The sequence below is a fragment of the Rissa tridactyla genome, chromosome 6 (genome assembly GCF_028500815.1).
Source record: "Rissa tridactyla isolate bRisTri1 chromosome 6, bRisTri1.patW.cur.20221130, whole genome shotgun sequence".
NCBI lineage: Eukaryota > Metazoa > Chordata > Aves > Charadriiformes > Laridae > Rissa > Rissa tridactyla.
In genome coordinates this window covers 33,981,334-33,997,816 of record NC_071471.1, presented here as the reverse complement: position 1 = coordinate 33,997,816, position 16,483 = coordinate 33,981,334, and the positions used below count along the sequence as shown (strand labels likewise).

Below are 16,483 nucleotides of genomic sequence, written 5' to 3'. Positions count from 1 at the left end.
CTTTCAGCAAATTGCAAAGCAAACTTTGTGCGAGGCTAAGCCACCTCACCAAAAACGGGCTTAAAATGAGGGAGATTGTGAGCACCATGCAAAAGATGTTTAATTTGCGTTAGAGAGAGCTAGTGCAGATTAGGAAAGGCCTAGTCCTACCAGCACCAAAGGTGATACAATTAGGATCTCCCCAGTTAGGATCTCTGGTGCCAGCCATTGATGGAACTGTTTATTAGCTCAGCAGGGCAAGCCACTTACCCACGGTGCCTGTAATCCTGCTTCAATCGCCTTCTTCCCTAAAGGCTGCAGCTGTGGTGAAAAAGCCTCCCTGGGAATCTCATTTATCCCAACAGGGCTGCAGTTTCTAGCTGTAACTTGGTATTGCAGCCAGAAACGTTACGGATCGGGTTTAGCAAGAGAGAGATTTGACTATTCATAGGACCTCACCCTACCTCTTTGAAATTTTGCTTTGCTGTAAATAAATAATGTAGCCAAGGTAAGGAGCGTTCTCTTAAAATGAACATAAGCAAACTAGAGATGATTACAAGTAGACCATTATGGCCATGTTGCACACATTTAGATATTGGATTATGGCTTTTTCTTCACATCCATAAAAAGAGGGCTTGTCATGAAGTCATTTTCCCATGAAGGAACAGCACCTACAAGTTGTTTATCAGATCTGCACAGATCAGTGGGGAAGGTGAATAATTGATTATTCCTCCGAGGAAGTGTAGTTCCCTTTTATTTTTTTCCTTTCTCTTTTTTTCTTCTCTCCATTCTCATACATTGGATGGCATTTTAAATGTTTTTCTCAGATTTCAGTTACCTTTATGAAATCCTCATTTGTTTCCCATCAGTTGGACCATCAGATATATAGAGTATCTTTGGTGGTGACTTTGGCAGTCTAAGAAATAGACTGGGTTTTAATTTTTTTGTCCTCTAAAGATACAGCTACAAAGCTCTCCCTAAATGAGACTGCGTTTTGAAGCTACCTCAGATCAGCATGGCACCTGCACAACATCTAAATTACCCTGGCACTGAAACACATTGGGAAAACCAACTCTGAAATGAGGCAATTTATGATTTGAAAATGTGGTTTTAATGAACTGGATAGCATCATTTCCAGCAATCTTTCTGGATTATACAATTCCAAAAGAGACAAACAGATGTTGGTACCAATTACTGCACAGTTGAGTCTTTTTTGCACTAGGTCCGTAATTTTTGCTGGATGTTTTTTCCTTGCAGGAGAGAGATGTTCAAGGGGGTGGATCAGTAACTGTTTAATAAACCACAAATTAACAGCTGTATTGTGCTTGAAGAGGTATCAAACCTCTCAGGGGGGAGGTGACACTTCTTGAGTTCCCCTGGGCCAGGTTTGCCATGAAGACAGACTCGGGCATGCGCTGAGTTGCCGCAGTACGTTTGTTAGGTGTTGAGGCTGATTAGCACACGCGTGGTCAGACCCGTCACATCTTTGTGCTTTATGGCTCAGGCAGGGATAGAAAACGCTGTGTTGACCTGCAATGTGAACTACCAAATGTGAAGTGTACCAATGTGAAGTGACCAAAATCTGACTTATTGAAGTACAGTAGTCGCAGAATCACAGAATAGTAGAGGTTGGAAGGGTCCTCTGGAGATCATCTAGTCCAACCCCCCTGCCAGAGCAGGGTCACCCAGAGCAGGTGGCACAGGAACGCGTCCAGGCGGGTTTGGAATGTCTCCAGAGACGGAGACTCCACCACCTCTCTGGGCAGCCTGTTCCAGTGCTCTGCCACCTCAGGGTAAAGAAGTTCCTCCTCCTGTTTAGATGGAACTTCCTATGCTCAAGTTTGTGCCCGTTACCTCTTGTCCTGTCCCTGGGCACCACCGAAAAGAGCCTGGCCCCATCCTCCTGACACCCACCCTTTCAGTATTTATAAGTGTTGATAAGGTCCCCCCTCAGCCGTCTTTTTTTCCAGACTGAAGAGACCCAAATCCCTCAGCCTTTCTTCATAAGAGAGGTGTTCCAGTCCCCTAATCATCTTGGTAGCTCTCTGCTGTCCCCTCTCCAGCAGTTCCCTGTCCTCCGTGAACCGGGGAGTCTTACTTGTCTTTTCTTAGCCCTTTTTTTTTTTTTTTCTTAGTCTTGCTTGTGCTTTTCTATTTATTTGAAAAATTAGTTACAGGTCTTTTTGTATATTTTCCCCAAATATCTCACTTCCTAAAGAAAGCCGTGGCAGCTTTTTGCGTACAGGCACATTCACATCGTCCTTATAGCAAAGTGCAGGTGTGCAGCTAATGGGACTCATTTTCCATAAATGTACAAGTTTCAACTCAAGATTCGGATTTTTATTCAGAAAAAATGGCAAATGCAGAAACGATGAAGGTAGAGTGACAAAAAAGAATACATGAAATCTCTTTACTTCTTTCAAGTTCATGCTTCTCATACCAAATGTGCTATTATTTCTAACGCGTTTATTTTTACAGTGTTATCCATTCACTTATTTTACATGATTCCTTTTGACTGTAAATGTTTGAACTCCAGTGGGTGTTAAAGATTTATTGCCAAATGTTCTATGTATACTTTTCATTTGCTCTTGTAGGCAATACAGCCAAGGTTTTTATTGAAGTAAAGGACGAAAATGACCACGTGCCTGTCTTCACCAAAAAAATGTACATTGGAGGAGTGTCTGAAGATGCCAAAATGTTTTCTTCTGTGCTTAAAGTTAAGGTAAGACTGAAATGTATTTTAAATCCCATTCACGTGCAGTGGGAAAATATTTACTCACTGGTTTGATTTTTCACAGGAGGTTACAAAATGGGTTTGTCCTAAAACTGCTTGAGCTCCTCAGACACGGGCAGTAATTTCCGTTTTCTGTCTTTTTATAACCGAGTATAGTGAGCACAGAAGGAGTAATTCTTCTCACAGGATCAGTGGTTGAGTATGAATATGCGTGTGATGGTTTGCATTCGTGTGTGTATGATGGACACGCGTCGCTCCAGTATTCCAGCAGTTACTGGTGCAAGGTTGATTTTGGGCTTAGAAGAGTTTTGCAGGTTTTATTTCTGTTGAATTTATGAGCTGGTTTTTCATTTGAAGATGTGTAGCTATCATTTCAGAGACGTTAATATTTAGAGGATTCTTTTATGCTCAAAGTGAATTTTTACCTTAAATTCTTTCAGCTGCCTCTTGGGCAGCAGCCTGTTTATGCTTTAAAAAAAAAACAAACCAGTTTGTGTTTGAGGTCTGTGCACTGTGATGCAATTTGTGAGTGAAATTGACTACCCGTAGGTTTTGGGGTTTCTTAAAATAAAAAAAAATTAAAAAAAAAAAAAAAGAAACCAGGAGAAAATTCAAGGAAATATAATATATAAAATGTATAGACAGAAAAATAGCTTAGAATGAAAGCTGTTTGTTTTCTGTAACACGCTTTGTGACGCAATCTTTTGTGCCAGAGACAGCTTGAGTTGCCAGGACTTTCCAAGTCAGCTTCTTTCCTCTGCCTGTGTTTTCTCCCCTCAGCAGGACTCCTGCAGCTTTTTTTCACCTCAGGTGTTAGCGGAATAGCTTGGAAGTTGCTGATTCTACCTTATGCATGAAAGGGCACAGAAAAACGACCTGCTAAGAGTTCTGCTCTGACCTCCTGATGTGTTTAGAGCACCGGGAATGGAATAGAGAATATCAGAGCTTATTAAAGTTGTCTGTTGCTTTTGTTTTATGGCAGTCCTTCCCAAACTAAGCCCAGAAATGGCAGAAAAGTGGGACGTGGTTAAGGACTGACTATGGGATAGAAGCCTCTGTAGATGAAATTGGTTTACTTTGTGCACTCCTCCAGAGTATTTGTTTTTTCTTTTTTTTGTTCTAAGACAGTGCTTATCGTAGGCAATTTTTTGTCCCCAGAGCGTCCATATTGGTCTGTTCTAGAAAGGCATACAGCAGCAGTCGGAGTAAACAGCAGGGAATTTACTGAAGAGAACTTGGAAAGGGAACATTACAGTGTCTGAATCTGCCCTCCACCAGTTCTTCCCAGCTTCCTCTGCAGGCAGGTAGGGACTGACCTGCCGAATGGGGCTGGTCAGCTTCAACCTCGAGGTGAAGATGGAGTCCGAGCTTTGTAAATGAAGCCAAAAAAAGTCCTCTAGCATGTGCAACGCCTGTGTTTACTTTGAAGATTTACTTGCACACGAATAACGAAATTACAAAGTGCATAATAAAGCAGCATTGTGTGCTGGAAGGAATGCATGCAGAAAATGAATCGCAAAATTTACTTTTATCACTTTGTTTTCCTCCAGCGTCTATGTTGAAGTTTGAAGGTACACCAGATTTCTGCTCTATGCAAAATAGATGGTGACATATAACTGTATAATGGCTTGAGTCGATGAAAAGGAAATTCTAGATGCACAAATGAAAGACATTGTGGTCGTGTCGCTGTTAGGGTGATCTGAGACCATGATTGAGCAGAGTTTTGAAGGCAGAAGTAGTATTTTCCTTAACGTCTCTTTTTCCAGACATTTTGCCAGTTATTGCTTCTGGCTACAAACCTTAAACTGATCTCTGGCACACTCAAAAATAGGAGATAAAAAATTGTTTCAGATCCGTAAACTTTAGAAGTGCTGAAGATACAGAACTGCACAAATATGCTGGAGTAGATAAAGAGTAGTGAATAGCAAAGTTACTTAGATCAAGGAGTGGTATGTGTGTGAAAGCAAATGAAACCTAAGACAGAAATGTAAAATTACATTTTGAGTGGATCATGCAAAACTTGAACAGACTGTGAAATCCCACCTGGTTTTCACAGAGGCATTCGTGATTTCTTTGGCACAGATATTAATTAAGAAGTGTGTGAAAAAGAGCAGCCACACAGGCAGGGGATGTTTCGGGGTGAAGAGGGGAATCCACTTTTACCCTTCAGAAACATTTGACTCAAGAAAGGTGAGCAGAGGACAGAAAAGGGCGACAAAAAAGAAATTACAATTATGTGTCTCTAACCTCCTTCTGTTAAAACGTATGACAGAATTCTCCCTGACTTTGCTCACAAGCAAAAAGAAGAAGGTATAAGACGGTTGTTACTAATGGATGGCATCAAACATAACTGCATGCTTAGTTAAAGTAAAATTAGAAACGGTTAAGAAGTGCTTGTCGCAGAAAATCAGGCTGTAATTTATTGTTCTAGCACCAAGCATTTTCGGCAGTTGTATTTTCTGTCCTTTAGAAAAAAAAATGATTGCTCTGTTAGTTAAATATGATACCCATTCCAATTAGTGTTAAGAAGAATTAATCAAATTAGTGTCTATTCTTGAAGAGTTCAGGTGAGTAGAATTAAATGAGTAGTTTTCCAAGTTGAAATTTTTAAAAATATTAATAAAGTACACGCATAGAAATGATACAATTTTTTATTGCAATAAAAATTATTAGAATTTATATTTCATTATTATTCAAATTTTTATTGTAATAAAAACCTCCTTAGTAGGAGTTGTAAATGCATTTGCTTTCATCTCCTGCATTCGTTAGCAGTTGCTAAATTTTTTCACGACATCTGAGTCATTTTGAGAAGAAACTGATATTCTGAGTGTATTCTCATTCTTCTGCCACTGACAACGACTTTGATGGTCCTTGAACATGGACTAGCAAAAACAAGTTTATGACCGAAAGATGTAAAACTGCATATTATACGTGGTTAAAATCATTGTTATTGGATCTCAGAGCGAACCAACATTTTCTGATTATGACTAGTGTCATGTTATTTGTCACAGAATGCCATGCAGTCACTGCTGTAAAACGTACACAAGACTTCCTGCATACTAGGACCCAAACTTGCCGGTTTTTCCCCTGTACCTCAAGGAGATAGCAGCAATAAATAGGTACTAAATGTGTAGCAGTGACGTTAACTTTTAAATTGGTTTCTTATGTACATTCCATTATCCTGAGGGAAGGAGAAAGTGTTTATTTTAAATTAAAGTGTAAGATTGTTGTTACTGAAAAAAGAATAGACTTTGAGCCAGTGTTTTCTTTGTATTAACAAAATTAGGCATTCTAGAGGTACGGCAGGGACTCTGTTGATTAACTCCTAGCTTCTTTGGTTTTTTCTCTTGATTTTTATCTGCATGTGACAGATTTTGCTTCAAAACCGAAAAGTCAAAGACTTCTATTAGTAGTGGATGATTTGGATAGTCAAGTCAGATGTTTCAAAATTCCCGGACCACCTTTTCCATATCAGTCACCGTGTGTGTGTGTGTGTCTATGTTTAATACGAACTTCTACTCATCCTTCTCCAGGTCCCTTATTTTTGTATCCCTTCATGGGACTATCCATGCTCCTAATGACCCGTGTCAGTTCCCGCACCCGTGGACAGGGCTGCTGTAAGTCCGAACATGGTTTTCTACCAGGGCATTTACTGTGCTGTCAATACGTAGAGGCAGTTGTCAAGGTTTGGTTCTCCAAGTGAGGGGAGATGCTTAAGACGTTGCACAGGGGATACATGAGATCTGTAATGCAGCAGGGTGTATCAGAAGAGAAACAAGGACAACCTAATTCCTAATAATGGTTGGACTCGATGACCTCAAAGGTCCTTTCCAACTATGAAGATTCTATGATTCTATAATTCAATGAAGAGAGAATAAGAAGAAAAAAAACCCCACTTGATCAGAGTGAGGTAGGATCCATCTTCTGCTTTCATATCATAAAAATGCAACTCAAGTTAATGGTGATGTATTTCTCATGACTCTTGTCAATTGTGTAACCATTATGTACCATAAATTGGTATAGATCACGGAAAGGGATATCTAAGTCACAAGTGAAGATAACTCACATTGTGAGCACCTACATTTCCTTTCCCATGTGAAAGTGATAAAATATGGCAAAGTTCTCCTTTTTTTGAGGTGACCTCCTTGCCCAAGCATTGGAAGTGTTAAGGGCAGGCAACCATTTGGCACTCTATTTGATTGCCTTCATATAGTAGCAAAAAGTTATGTATAACACAAGTTTTATAGCAGAATTTACGAGATACCAGTATTATAGCAGACTTTCAGAGAAAATAAATTACATTCATTAATTATATTTTTATATTGTAAGCACAAATGTGTGTTTAATTTGCCTCAATGGATACCATAAAATTCTCCAACAAGGGCCTTCTGACGGGCTGGCAGAGGATGCTGCTTCTGCAAGCCTGGATTTTGGAAACACTAGCGCTGTGTCCATTAGCGGGAAATGTCTTTTTTCTGGTGTGGCAGAAGGAGGAGATATTGTTGGTTGAAAATAAGGGTGAGATTTATGACAAGAAGCTGGTCATTGCGAGTTTATTTGCATTGGAAGCAAAGGGGAGCTTAAGTACATCATACTTGAGTTGAGGTAACGACTCAGCTTCTGGGTGCCTGTATCTGTTTCAGCCTTTTACATCGGAAGGTCAGAGTCTGGAATTCCATCTAAAGCCCAAGTGCCAGACAGTGGTTTGGTTTCTGTTACTGTTTATTCATGCATCCATTTTTGAGGAAAGTATCATGACAGAAATCCAAGACTCATCCTGAAACTTTTCCTTTCTCCTAAAAGCTCAAGGTCAAAGCCGTTGGTGGCTTTAGCAGAGGGTTTGGATGACCACCACACAGTTCTTTGTTATGTTCCCATATCTTCAGTTTCAGCTTCCTGATGTTTCCAACACATTCCTGAGGCTGGGAGGGCAATGGCACCAGCGCGGCTGCACCGGTCAAGAGATGTGTCTGCCAAAGCTCTGGGGCAGCTTCACAAGTGGGCAGGTCTTTCTGGACCCCCTGGCGCTGCTTTGACCCGGCTCCTCTTGTCTGTGAGAGGTTGGAGACGGCCTTTGCTTTGTCCGGTCGCCATTGGTGGAATAACCGTGGGAAAAGATCACTGGATGGGTGGGTTAATTGCAGTAATGGGAATGGACGGTATTTAGATCTTGATATGGCTCAAGCAGTTAGATGTGATTTACAGGGCATGCCTGCTTTTATTTGCCATTGCTGTAATTACATTCGTTAAGCATAATAATCACAGTGGCAGGCACTTGCCAGCAGTTACCGTTTAGTGGCAGTTTAAGCTAATATAATTTTTCCTTTTCATCAAATAGGAAATAGAGAAGATGAGCTGACAGACGTTAGCTAGGAAGTACTAATTACAGGTGTTTACCAGTGTAGATACTAAGGAGGTTCAAAATTACTTTATAATCTGGGTTGAAATTCACTGTGTCTTCATTTCACAGAGTGTATGGGTTACAATAAGCAAGAGGTAAACAATATTTTAAGTTTTTTTAAATGTATCTAGTTTTGCAATAGTTCAAAAAGAAAAACAGTCTGAAATGTTGGAACAGCGCTGGCATGAATAGGGAGAGGTGCTTCTATGGCAGGAAAGGATCAGCGGCTCTGCTAGCGCCCGGATCCTCATCTCCACGTCATCCCGCCACACCAGGATCCGCGGTGGCCTCTTCCAGCAACGGCCCAGGCCAAGGCGGGTGTCCCGGTGCCCACAGCCCTCCTGCCCAGCTGCGTCCCGGCACTTCCCCAGAGGGAACCGGGGGCTGAGGGGCAGATTCTGCCCCGGGGAACGGGTGTCCTGCTGACACCCCCTCAGGCTGTGGCAGCCCTCCGGTGCTGTCTCATCCTGGTGTTTCCTCAGTTATTCCCAACTAGTGCTCTGTCTTTCTACGTAAGAACGGCTCATTTTTGATGAGTGTAATTTATATAATAATGAGACGATAAGCTTTATGGCCCTATGCAAAAACTATGGCTTCCAAATTAAAAAAAAAAAAGGTAACCACAATTAGTTCCTCTTTAAATAGTACTTAATGATTTGCTCTAGTCATTAATTTTTAATATAGCAATTTATGTAAATTAGTTTTAGACAAATTTGTCACAAATATACTGCTGAACTTCTGTATGTTTAACTCCAGTTGCTTAAATCATTGTGTACTCTGTGGCTTGAAGAAAGTTTCCCCCCTCCCACCAAAGCCCAGTTCTTCCCCTCTTGAAAAATGTTTTGTGAAGCAAAAAGTCACTTTCAATTAGAATTAATTTGGTTAATGATATGCCATATGCATTATTCTATGTGAATATGATTGTTTTAGGGTTAGTGTCATCTGAAGGCTGCTAAGGACTAATGTCTCTAAGAAAAAAATGGCACTTTTTGACTGAGGCTTTAGTCCTTGCGTCTTAAAGACCGTGTTTAGATTGCTAATAGCTCTGCAGGGAACGTGGAGCTGTGTTAAATACCATTTCTCTTGAAATGATAGCGGAGGCTGATTATCGCATCTCAAATCCACAGGGAATTTCCCACCGCCGTGTTTTTTAGCCTATTCGTTCCCCCCAAAGCCTATCCAAGATACAGGATGCCCTGATGGGATCGGTTGAGTCCCGGTTGGTGATGTGATGCCAGGCCAAAGGGTGGGCAGAGCCATGGGGGTGGGAAGCTCCAGGACATCCGGATTCCTGGTTATTTGGGTTTTCCTGTCACTCTGCGACCACTGCACTGGGCCTGCGGTGCTGGGACAGCAATCTGGATAATGGCTTTAATTACAGTTCTGGTGTGCTCAGAAAAAGGCTTCAGGTGTTGGACAGTCCTGATGGGGATTGGTGTTGCAATAACCTTTTATTCTCTTGCTTTTCCTGCAATTCTCTTTTTTTTTTCCACAAGTTTCAATGTATATAAGAGCCCATTTGCATGATGAAAGGCCTTCTCCTGCTTTTTGTTATGAATATGTTAATTAAAAACAGATGTAGTGCTCATAACTACTAATTTATGAATTTTGTGGTTTGAGATTTGCTTTGCATTTCATTCTATTAGAATTAGTTCCTTTGCTTTGCCACTGGTATTTTCATGTAACTCCTGGTTTTCCCCTCAGAATTAGCGCCAGGCCTCCTTTAGCCACAAGCACAATTATTTTCAATCTGCTCTATAAAAATAAGACCAAAATCAAGACAATCTTTAGGGAAATTACTGGCGGGAATTGACTTTTTGCTATAATGGTGCATTATTAGCCCTTTCTTTTTAAACATTTTTTTTTTACTATATTAATCTCTCTAGTTTTGTTTGTTGAAGTGCATTTAAATGAGGAAATATCAGAGGTGCTAAGTCAAGTACAGAAAGGGAGAGTTTTTTCCTAAATTACTGCTCAGTTTATAAAGGTATATTTTTGTCCTGAAAATGTTTGCAGAGAAGGCAGCTTGCCAAAATAAATGCCAGCGAATGCCAGTGTTTGGACCTGTGTTTGATAGAAGAGGCTCACACTGAAGCCAGCAGAGCGGGCTGATGGTGGTAATGGGAGCCAGAGGGGCTGAAATGCAGTTACATCCTGAAGAAAACTCTGTTCTTACAACACGGTTGATCAAATTTTGATTTTGGACCTGCATTTTGTGCCCCTTTCTGGTGGGCTTCATAACGTAACTTCATCCTTTATTGCTCTTTGAATATCTCAAATGTACAGAACTGCAAAATAAAACGAAGCCATTTTTTTGCTACAGGTTTCTACCCCGATGACACACAGGAGAACAGGAATTACTCTTAACCATAATCCTTGAAAGCAGTCTATCTTAGGAGTTGCATACTGATCTAAAGCAATTGATAAAACACGTCTAAAATTCCCGGTTATGGATGTGTGTTACATATAGAGAGAATACTGGGATTACTTTTTTGCCTAGATGCATTTCTCCATGTTAATCTCCAGTTATTTTCTATTCGTGCTCATAACCTCTAGATTTCTTGCGATATTTCCTTTTCCCTTGGGACGACAAGTAAATCTTCAGAGTGGCAAGTTCTATAGAAGTGACGTTCAACCCTAGGCACCCTGAGAGGGCTTTCTGCTGTGAAAGACAAAGCGGTCCCTTCTCTAAGTTTGCTTTTGCGTGTTACACAAGAGAACAGCTTCTGTGTAAAAGTGAACTGCTTTGCCAGTCACAATCTTGTATTAGTTAAAACAGGATTTGCAAATCACAGAGAGTCATCTGCAGGGGGAAAAACTTACTTGGTAGAAGTAAAAATCTACTTTGAAGCCTATTTGCAGTGACAGCAGCGCACCCTCAAACACGCGCAGCTGCTGTAACATCTGGCCTCTGACAGGAAGCTGCTTGCCCTGCTAAGAATAATATTGCAGCAATTCCAAGCACGCAGGTAATTTCTTTCAAAGAACATACCTCTAGATAATATGTTGGCTTACTAAACATTTTACTATAAAAAACAGTACGATTGTTTTCCTTTGGCCATGTTCAGAAAAACTCTACTACCCGTTGGGATTTTTTCAAATGTAATATTAGATTATTTCAATTAGTATGTTATTTTCTAACATTTTTAAGACTGTTAGTCCTGCACGTGCCTTCCAGGGTAAAGTACTCCCGCAGGAGCTGGAAGAGGTGAGGATTCCTGGAGTGTTGGCAGTGCTGGATCATTCCCATCCCATGGCGGATCAGCTGCATGGTCTGCACTCTCTCCCAGCACACTCACATAAACCTACCATATCGAGCAGTAACTGCTATTGGCATAGCAGGAAAATGCTATAAAATCAACTTTTTTTTTTCAGAATACAAGTTTGGGAACACCTCTTCCTCAACATTTTTTCCCACGAGACAGCCTATCCAATTTGATCCATGTTTCCACACCATGGCACCATTTTGTCACCACTGGAGGAAGAAGTGAATAATTCTCACTTACTTTTTTTCTCTCTACTACCTGTATTTCTCAGAAGTCCCTGTGGAGCTGGGGCTTACTTGGAGCAGGCTGGGCAGCAGTCAGCGATACGCTTAGCAGAGTCCGCTCTTTTCATCTTTGTTGTAATCACACCTAATAAACAATGCATTTAAAGCATAAATTAATTAATCTTTGGCTCCTTGCAACCCTTGTGAAAGGTGAGTATTTGACATTTCTGAAGTCTGCACACTTCCACGGGGAATATTGTAGTGCGAGGCACAACTGTGTGGCCACACAATCACAGCATTACGTCCCCTCACCCAGAGAGACTTGTGAAAGCAATGCTATGTGGCAGTGACACTCTGATACTGCCACCAAATTGCCCGGGGGCTGACGTGTTTGGTGGTGGCTTGTTTGGGATGAGCATTAAAATCTTCATGAACTGTAGCTCCTGAAGCTATTGCATAATCATCAGGCGATATATAAAAATATCATTCTCAGCGTGAGCTAAATTCAAATTAGCTGCTTAGAGTTAAATGCAATTGTTAATTTTAAATGTTTTCCAGTCTCCCTAGCAGGGTCACCCTTAATCACGAGCCCGAGGATGCTAACGGGGTATGGAAAACGAATGGGACTGGCCGGGTGGTTTTTTTTCCTTCTCCCTCGCTTAGTGCCACTAAGCAGATGGCAGGTTCAACTGTTTCCAATTAGTTGCTGGTACATAAAATAGCTTTTAGAACCAGACCATTTTTGCTAGTAGGAATTTACAGATTGTTGGATATTTTCAGTTCTGAAGCCACATCTGCCGTTGTACTGTTTTAGAGGCGGTTTTGCTTTGTGATTCACAGTCGCTTACGCCAGTGAGTTTGTTGTGGCTATTGCAATTTTCCTCTTCTTTTTTTTCCCCTGTATTTCTTCACTCCTGTGCTTTTTTACATGGTTACCTGTCTTTAGCACTTTGGAACTCAGGGTCATCAGCTTGTTTTTGCCACAAGCTGCCGCAGAATTCCGTCGCTTTGCATCTCCTGGCATCTGCTCCTCAAACTCACCATCCTTTACAGACCTCTTCCCACCGAATTCTTAGCCATGAGAATTTGAATGGCCGGTAGGGACAGCTGCTGTGTGAAGTGCTCAAACGCAACCCAAGTCTTGTGTTAATTAATTACACCAGAAAAAAACATATATACCAGGACAAACTGTAACTGGTTACAGAGGCACCACTAAAGGGATCTCTGTCACTGACAGTTTTCAGCTCCTATATTTTCATTTCTTGGCTTCCAGACATGCAGTTTGACTCGCCTCTAGTGAGTCCTATATATTCCCGTACTCAAGCTACACTTTTTTCCCCTCACAATCCTCCTAAAGCTGTAAACCAAACAAAATAAAGTACCCTTCTGCTCCCTCTCTGTTTTAAGGCAACTCATGTGTTGAAAGCACTTTTTGTTGGCAGGAGAGCAGCTGTACCCTTCATCCCGTTGCCTCTGCAGTGCTGGGCTGAATTAGACATCGCTTATCTGAGAGGGAACCCGGCGCTGACAGCATCCGTCTCTTTGCTGCCTCTGCTGTGCCAGGAATTTTTACGTTTCTTAATGACTTGCTGCGCGTTTTGTTGGCAACCCATGGATAGGAGATGTAGTCACCGAGGACACTTGGCTTATTGGTCTTTTTGCTCCAGGAGAGATAGCTGCCAATAAAGTTGTAAAAAAAATAACTGTTAATGACTTTGCAGTAAATACCCTCAATGTTAGAGCAGCGTATTTCAGCTGATGCCTGGCTGGTGTGGTGTGTTATTATGGTGGGGTTAGGGAGGACACGAAGAGTTGCGCCTCTTTCCCCATGGGAGAGGACAGGTAAGGGCTGGAGGCGGTGCACAGCAATGCCAACAAAACACCATTTGTGTGGGCACACTTACCTTCAGTTCCAGGAGGGCTGAATTTGGCCCGGTAGTTCCTAAAATCCTACGTATTTATCCGTACTCAATCATAGCAGAATTTAGGAGACATCTGTATTTCTTGCACATAACAAAAGGAAGATATACTGCTGTAATATTAAGATTAACTATAGCTCTTTCTCTTCTTTGACAGTCATAACGCAACTCTTGAGATGTCGTATATCTCTTCCTAATGAAGTGTCAAAAATATTTACCTTCAGGACAAATTACAAGAATAGCAAACATTCTTACTGTGTATTAAGGAAGTCGGTACGTTAGTGTCGGCAGCTCACAGGCTCTCTCTGGTGGTCCTGCAAAGCTGAACATTACGCTGAGCGTCATTAGGTTTGATCAAAGTATAAATAGCGGTGGAAAGGGGGGAAATGGGAACAACAAAGTTAAAATATTTGAAATTGAAATCTGATGGTTTTCCCAAGTTCCTCAGGTCATTTTGCACCTGGCTTTGCTCGTCTGCACGTAGATGGTTTCTGGGACAGAAATAGCCTGAGCTGTAATGATGCCGAGGCCATCAGTTTCTCGGGGGTGCCACTGAGTTCTCAGAACTTCTGAAAATCAGCTTGCAGCCTGTCTACCAGCTTTGGGCATCTCAACTGCAGGATTTTAGAGGCTGCATGCTTAAAATTCAAAATGCCTCTTTCACTGGAGTTTCATGCATTAAACTCAGCTGCAAGACTTATCGTACCATTACTTCTGAGCAACTACACTAGCCTGACATTTTTTCAGAACGGCTGACTTTATTTAATGTCTCTGCCTGCAATATTGATACCCTAATTTGGATTCAAATTTTGGCTGTCCTCAGTTGCACACATACACAAGCGTGAAATACTGAAGGTGAAATTGATTTCTGTTGTTATTGAAACAAACTAGTATTAAAAGTCATATCTTTCTATTGAGATAGAATTTGCTGATATTAAAAAAATGATAGGCTTACGGCCCAGCGGAACCAATCTAATAAATCCATTTTAAGAATGAAATTGGCTTTTTATTGAAAGGGCGTAGTGCTCATCTGGCAGGGCACCTCCAGAGAGCCTGCGGCAGTTAGCTGGACAGTCGCTGTAAATCCCGTCTCGCTACGGTGAAGTCCCCAAAGGAGCCGGATCAGATAGTGCTCTGCTACCTGTGCCTCATGTGCCGGAACACATGCTGTTACAGGAATTAGTCTTTTTTCTCTTTTTTTTTTTTTTTTTTTTTTTTTTGTCTTCTCCAGCTCCATTACCAACATGCAAAGTTGAGCGTGGATAAGCTAGTGGGGTTTGTCAGACCAGTCTTTTCTCTGTTGTTCATGGCTTTGAACTGAGCTGTGTTGTACAACCTGTATTTGCCTGGTCTTAGATGCACCCACGCAGTGACTTGTTAGCTATGAGGCAAAGAAGTGATTATTTCTGAAAGTTGGCTGCTCTGCATCACCATGAAATCCTTTCCAAAGAGGTTTCCTTCTTGTCTCTCGAGCAGCGTGTAGGTGCTCTTCCGGTTGGATTGTCCCAAATGTTATCCCTGCTCCTACAGGCAAACGCTTACTGATCTCTTTTTTGAGTACATGGAGGATGTAAAGCTCTCCTAGAGAATGTAGGCAAAATTGATCCAAAAAGCACCAACAGAAGCTACTTTGAATGTCTCTGTAACCTATAGTTTGATATTGTCAAGGATGTTCTATTGCTGTTATGCTGGTTTTAGAAGTTTCTTTAGTAAGAATAATTTTAGTAGTAATAGTAATCCCGTGGAATCTTTCAGTTGTCATTTTAAGATTTCCTTTGCATTTGGTTAAGAACAGGTACTTGAAATGAAATATTTGATATTTAGATGTGTACAGGGTGCCCGTGCCCAAGCAGGAGCCGAGGGGTCTCTGTGCGGGGAGGCCAGTGCTGCCCTGGGCTGGGCACAAACGGTTCCAACAGCCCCACACCCAGGCACAGCTGAGGTAGGGTTTTAATTTTTGTCTTTGCTTCTCTTCATCCAAATCTATTTTATATGGCAATAAATTAATTTTTCTCAAGTTGAGTCTGTTTTGCCTGTGACGGTGACTGATAACTCCCTGGCGTTATCTCAACCCATGAGCTTTTTTATCTTATTTTCTCCCCTGTCCTGTTGAGGAGGTGGGTGAGAGAGCGGCTGGGTGGGCCTCGGCCAGCTGGCCAAGGTCAACCCACCACAACACGCTAATTTGAGAATACCTCAGATGAAACAGTGGTGGGAGTAAGTGTCCGATGAGGTCACTGCTGTTGGCACGGTTGCTGGAGCAATGAAGGTGACCCCTTGTGCAGTTTGGGCATTTATGCACTTCTTAGAAGGGCTGGGCTGAGCTCGGTGCTGAGCGCTGGCATTTAGCGCTCCAACAGTGATGGCTGTTAGCACTTGCCTATCAACCTGATTTTTAGGTCCAGCCACTTCCTCACTTCCTTGTGCCTTCATTTATTCATTCCTTCAGCAATTTACTTGTCAAAAGGAAAGCCAAAAATGAGCCTGGTCCTGAAAATCTACCTGTCAAGCTCCTGTCTGCTGGCTCCGGCATGTTTTGGGGCTGCAGTTACCTGTGCCTGTTGGATAGCAGTAGTGCTCTGGAAAAGCTCATCACTGTCTTTACCTTTTGACTGACAGAATAGGGTAGATTTCAGAAAGCTTTTAACCTTCCCCATCTTTCGTAAAAATGCTAATAAAAGGCTTTGAGATCACCCAAGAGGTAGTAATCTAAATTTTAAAAGCCTTAAAAAAAAATCATAGAAGTAGAGAACAAAAGCACTTCAACACATTTTATATTTATGCTTTTCGTAGCCAAGCCAGATAAAGCTTTGTCAATTTAGAGGAAAACAAAACATTTAGAAAGGATGCAAGGACCATCTTAAACAGTCCTGTCTCTGGGATGAGTGGCAGCCAGTGTCATTGGGGGAGTCATCTTTTGGGCAGCTGCAGCATATTGGTGTGCTATGTGAAACATGTTT

The 16,483-nt window shown here is 41.6% G+C and overlaps 1 protein-coding gene across 17 annotated transcripts in view; it reads left to right on the top strand.

Annotated features, from left to right (window-relative positions):
* The window catches only part of PCDH15 (protocadherin related 15), an 827,643-nt gene that overhangs the window by 757,636 nt on the left and 53,524 nt on the right, over positions 1-16,483 (top strand). For all 17 annotated transcript variants that reach the window (XM_054204839.1, XM_054204838.1, XM_054204854.1 and 14 more), the window contains one exon: positions 2,574-2,701. In XM_054204839.1, coding sequence (XP_054060814.1) covers positions 2,574-2,701 — 128 coding nt within the window. The remainder of the gene's footprint in view (positions 1-2,573; positions 2,702-16,483) is intronic.